General features: G+C 31.4%; 1 protein-coding gene across 1 annotated transcript; it reads right to left on the bottom strand.

The window, feature by feature from the left end:
• Nucleotides 1-572: 572 nt before the first annotated feature.
• Nucleotides 573-1,977, bottom strand: LOC133312877 (protein OXIDATIVE STRESS 3 LIKE 1-like). Its single transcript, XM_061514150.1, has 2 exons — nt 1,661-1,977; nt 573-1,184 (listed from the first exon to the last, which is right to left on the bottom strand). The coding sequence occupies exons 1-2, from the start codon at nt 1,885-1,887 to the stop codon at nt 680-682; spliced, it is 732 nt and encodes a 243-aa protein (XP_061370134.1). The 5' UTR covers nt 1,888-1,977; the 3' UTR covers nt 573-679.
• Nucleotides 1,978-6,101: the final 4,124 nt, after the last annotated feature.

The raw sequence follows: 6,101 nt of genomic DNA, 5'->3' as shown, positions 1-6,101 counted from the left end.
TCTCGTGGTCAATTGTTTTAATTTTGGTTTGTCTGTTGCTTGGTTTGGTCGCAAATGATCGACGACAATCGCGTAATCAGTAATTTTTTTCTGTCATTTGTTGTTCAACGGCCGATATCAACACTCGCAATTAACAAAATGAAATCAACGCTCAAAGGCGACTTGTGGTTTTAGTCCTATCGTCCCGTGGAGAGACTCAACAACCTTGGATGGTGGGCTCGTTTCGCCTGCAAAGGTAGAGGGGTGACAATAGTCTTCCTTGCCCATGGATGTTTGTTTTTGTTTTCCTTTTTGTCCATAAGAAGCCAGTCATTGGCGATTCACGAAGAATGAAACACATGAATTTTCTAGGTGTTAAAAAGCATTTATCTGTTACGTAGATTCCTTTACCAATATGGTTGATCTGTGAACGTGTTGTCACATTGCTAAGAACGCAGATTTGGGATGACTAACATTATGCGGACGTTGATTTACAATTATTATGTTTAACGACGCAAATTGAAAATGAAAGGGAGGAGTTTACGATTGCCTGCAATATCATATTCTTACTATAGTTAATCTGAAGAGATCATAGGCAAAGACTCATCTATGGTTTCTTCTACAAATAGTACTAGAGCAATATATTCATTCAAATGAGTTAAACGTTCATAACATAGTTTCGAGTTATCAGGTTTGTTTACTATGATCCATGAGCTGTTTCATTTCCAATGGAGGAGCTTGACATCTTGATTGTTGCAGCAACGGCACATTGCTGTAGATCAACCAAGGAAAATGATCTCCAGGGAGAGAAATTCCGCTGCAAAGGAGAGGATGGAGCTGTACCAGAAGGAGACACTCTATGTCGAGGATGAAGTGGTGGAAGAAGTGGTGATGACGAATTTGAGGTGGAAGAAGATTCTTCGCTCGTAATACTACTGCTGCTGTCAGAGTTGTTCATGGCAATTGCAAGAGCAAGTGAACTTCTACTTAAGCTTAATGTTCTCTTAGAAATGCCACCACCATTGCTTCTTAAAGGGTAATTTCGATTCTTGTCCCAAACATGATTGAAAGCCATCAAATTCCTACGCCTCCTATTGTAAGCATTCTCTGGTTTTGCAATGTCTTTCACGGTTGGGGAAGAAGCAGCATCAAGCAAGCTCGTGAAGGACTTAGACTTGCCATTATAGAAATTGGAGATGCCTCTCCTGCATAATCATTTCATAACTCCAACCATCAATTAAACCATAGATGAATTGTACGCACTCATATATTTATTTATTAGTTGAACTCGTATCAAATTGACAAGTTACTACTATTTTTAGTAAAAACTTACATGATACAATTTTATAGCCGAATTTCTTATACACGGGGAAGACAAATTCAATTGCTTGAGATCACATCAGACACTAGTTGATGGGTTCACTATGATCACCAAATTTCATCATAATGATACTAATAATAACCATGAATTGATTTAACAATACCATCCCAAAAATAAAATAAAATAATAATTTTAACAATTCAAAACGGAAACAATAAACTTACAAATGAATTTGATCTAAACTAATAAGTGTAAAAAAAAAATATATATATATTGTATGAGTAAAACCATAAAAGTGAAAGATCTAATATCATATGTTATAAGGATCTAAAATAGAGAATAGAAAATAGGGAAGTGTACCTGATGGGAAGAACCTCTTCCAAGGTTTCCATGGCGTGCAAGGGTCCATTGTAGGCACTCTGAGCCTCGTTTTCTGCACTTTCATCATCCACCATTGATCTCTCCGACGACACATCGCTGTTCCTACCGATCGACGACGAAGATGACGACGACGTGCTGCACCGCTCCTCAGACACCTTCGCCGTCTCCAAGACATCGAATAACACGGAGGCGCGTGCCACCGCCATCGTCAACTCTCCAAACTGAACGAAGGAAACAGAAGAAAAGAGAAAGAAAGAAAAGAAGGAAAAGAATAAAACGAAGACAGAGAAAAAGAGTGTGTAAGAATGGGATAGACACAAACGTAAGAAATATCAATCTTTATTTATTTGTTTGCTTGCATGTTTGTAATTTTGGTAAGAAAAAGTAGTTAGGTTGTCGAATGATACTTTTTTTTTTTTTTTTTTTTTTCAAATTTTTGGTGGGGTTAAAATTTAATGGATAAGGTATCCAACAACGTGATACAGTATATTTCTTTCCTATTTTTTTTTTATTATTTGGCCTTATCCTCATCCACTGGATGCTAAAAAAACGAGGTAACGTTGGTTTTCTTTTCCTTCTTTGTTATTAAAAATGAGCTGTTATCCAGTGCTTGTTGTAAGTTGTAACGACTTGATAACTCTCTTTTTGCCTTAAAAAAGTATAACTCGTTTTCACTTTTTTATTTATTTATTCTTTTCGTGTTTATGTTCTACACTGCATTTTCTCGTTATAAAATGTTTATTTTCCACTGTAACAACTTTTTTTATCTTTGAGAAAATTTATATTTACTATTATTTTAACCTTATTATTTTGAAATTGAATTAATTTAAAATCAATGACAGTTAATTTTTTTATTTTTTAAAACCAATCAGATAGTCAGAGTACTAAAGATAAAATGACATAAGTATAGTTACCCACTTTTTCTATTACATAAAAGATTAAGATATCTTCTTAGGGGAAGATTATACTCATTACTGTTTTATTTTTACGACTCTTACTACCTAAGTAGTTATTGTTGGAACAATTTGAAATTAATGACAATTAATTTTTTTTTAACCAATGATTTTAAATTTATTCAACCTAAAATTAGATAGTAAGAATAATAAACCTAAAATTACAGTAGTATAACCGCCCCATCTTCATATTGTAAAGTTATGATAAGTCATTAATTTTAACATAAATACATACCAAAATTGCGGATTATTTATTGAGAAATTTCAAGTTTCAAATTGTTGAGATATTCATGTGTGATATGTTAAGTGAAATGAATATAAGTAGATGGACTCATAAACCCAATGCCTTAAGGTTTTGGATTGAGATGCGGTGTCGGACTCACTTGATATATTTAGAGTAGTTTAGCCCATTGGTGGTGATCCCCCGCCACGAGCTTTTCCTGGACCCGCCTGATACAACCCGTAATTGTTAGTGTGTTGGAGTCAAGAGTTAGTAAGAAATAATTAGTTTTAATAAAAATTTGATTGGTTTTATTATTATTAATAATAATGATTTTAATGGAAAATCAAATTGATTTGGTCTTAATGGCTATAAGAAAAACAAATTAGTTACACACAACGCCCTCTTGATTTGTGTCGATTTATTATTTGAGAGAGAGAAATAAACTGAGTTATAACTCTCGATTAAGAAAATATGAAGAAGCGTATAAAAAAAGTGAAAGATGTATACGGGATTTTTTGAATTTTATAAGAAAAAATTAAATGTTTTTAAAATTATATACTCTGAAATTTCTCCTAATTGTTGTAAAACATGCTATTGACATGTGGTGGATGACTCTTAAAGGTAAAATTAGTTATGGTCTTTCGTATGTCTAGTGATCTTTGGTGTGCCTAATTAAAGTGTAACCATTTTACATAATGATGCATTATATTATGTAGTGTAACTCCTTTTCCCATTTATATTGAAGTCTTATAGGAGAAACAAAAGGATATAGCTAGTTCCTAAAGAACTAGACTCTTAGAATCCAAATTTTAATTATTTTCCTCTTTTTCTCTATGTTTTCTCACCATATTTCATAACGTGTTATTAGTATGATCAAGTCTTTGGTGGTTTAGAAACACGCTTGAGTTTTTTGGATAACAAAATTCTCATTTCAAGTGGTACAACAAAATTCTTCATGTTTCATTTCAAGCACAAGTCTCCGTCAACCTAGTGACGAGTTTGATCATATAAAAGGAATACACATTTCTATCATTTCTTCTTATGTTTATATATTTTTATGGCTTAATTTTTTTTCTTTCTCCATGTTATTTCCAAAATGAATGTTTTTTTTATGTGAAAAATTCTTGAAGAAATCACATTTAAAGCATCTTGCGCAAATGAATGAATATCATTGGCCATTATTTATATTTGTACTATAGTTCTTGAAGAACTAGGGTTTTAGACCATAATTGAAAAAATACAATTAATTTTTCAAATGATTTGAAAGAAGGAAATACTCTATCTTCTATATCTCTCGAATATGCTCATGCAATAGCCATATCAAGAAATATTATTTAGAGACAAATATTCTAAATCAAGTTTATGCATTTTATAGTTGAAGAAAAGAATGTCGCTAATGAAAAATCATAAAGTGAATGTTCCTTGAAATGAATATTCTCAATAAGCATATTCCAATTGTGAATCAATGGGTTTAACTATATTCCCTGAACCGAATATAATTATAATTTTAAACATGTCATTTGACATTGTTACTACTAATATGGTGCAATTGTATATTTGTCTTATTTGAATATCTTTATGAAATGAATTATTTGATTGGTCAGTAAAAATAATTAGTAATTTTTACTTGATATATATGAAAACACAAATTCATTTGAAAGCTCTAGAAGAGCTAGTTATTTTAGACAAACATCATTATAATTTCTAGCATTGTAAACTTGATTAAATGCTCTGGAGCTTGTGTTATGTTTCCTGGAATAATAAAATTACTAATAAGATATGTTTCCTGGAATAATAAAATTACTAATAAGATATGTTATTGATTATAGTATATCCAGGAGAAATCTAGTAAGCTTTAAAAAAGATATTTGATGCCATGATTATCTAATTGAAATCATGAATGAGAATAATATTAAATATCTTAGATTACATCTTTTGGACATTTCCATAAAATTGTATTGAAAAAGTGAAGTTCTTTCTTCTGAATTGTATTTTACATACATAAATTCGACATAAATTAATAATTTACTAACTAGAAGTTAGTTGATCTAAAAAATATTTATCTCTTGGCACGAGAAATCAGACCATCTGACTCTCAAAATAATGAGAAAAATATTGGGTAAAGTAAGAATTTCGATTCATACAATCATTATAGTATCGAAAAATGACATTAATTGTTCATGTATCTATTACAAATACGGTAAAGTGTTGCTTATGAAAATTATTCATTTAACCTTGGCCTTATTAATATGATGCACTTCTGTATATTTTTTTCTTTGAACATCTTGATTAGAGCCGGCAAAACGGGCTTGGCTCGGCGGGCCAACCCACCCAATACGCCAAATGGGGCGGGGCAGGCTGAATTTTTCAACCTATCTCAAAAGCGGGATGGGGCGGGGCAGGCTCATTTTTTGGGGGATTGATGGCGGACATAGGCGGGCCGAGACGGGTCGGTGTAAAATAGGCTCGGGCTGGCAGGCCAACCCGCCCAATCCGCCAAACGGGGCGGGGCAAACTGAGTTTTTCAGTCCACTCTCAAAAGCGGGGCGAGCTGACTCATTTTTTGGCGGGTTGATGGCGGTGCGAGCCGCCCATTTTTCCACCTCTAATCTTGATTGACAAAATATTTCATTGATGAAAGGAAAAACGTCATAATTTAAACTTATATTTCATATGTGTTTGATTTATGTGCATTTGACATTTCTGAATTAGTTTGTGTTGTTATTTTTATTTTTTTGGTAAATAGTTTGTGTTATTTTAAGTACATCATATATGACATTTTTTTAGGATATTTGTGTTTATTAAGTCAAGACAATATGTTTATTTTCATATATAAAGATTAGAGACAAATTAGGATATATGACTATATAGATTTGTTTGAAGGATTTAAAGAGCTAGTTATATAGACAAAAAAAAAAAAAAATCATGCACAATATTAATATCCTATATACTCTTAGGCTAAAAAAACATTTATTGTTCAAAATATATATGTATCGTATTAAAGATATTAATAATGGTATTGTATACTTAAAGTTTAAAGTTTGTTAGAAAAAAACTATTTTATTGTTCGACATGTGATTAGGTGGGTAGGCAATCTGTAATATTCAAATAGTAATAATAAATTTACAAAAAAAAATAAAATAGTAATAATAATAAGGGTATAAAAAATTATTAAAAATAATATATATATATATATATATATATATATATATATATATATATATATATATATATATGAGAAAAA

The sequence above is a fragment of the Gastrolobium bilobum genome, unplaced genomic scaffold (assembly GCF_033153095.1).
Source record: "Gastrolobium bilobum isolate Gb01-03AN ecotype WA unplaced genomic scaffold, APGP_CSIRO_Gbil_v1 utg11360, whole genome shotgun sequence".
Taxonomy (NCBI): Eukaryota; Viridiplantae; Streptophyta; class Magnoliopsida; order Fabales; family Fabaceae; genus Gastrolobium; species Gastrolobium bilobum.
This window is presented reverse-complemented; position numbering and strand designations above follow the sequence as displayed.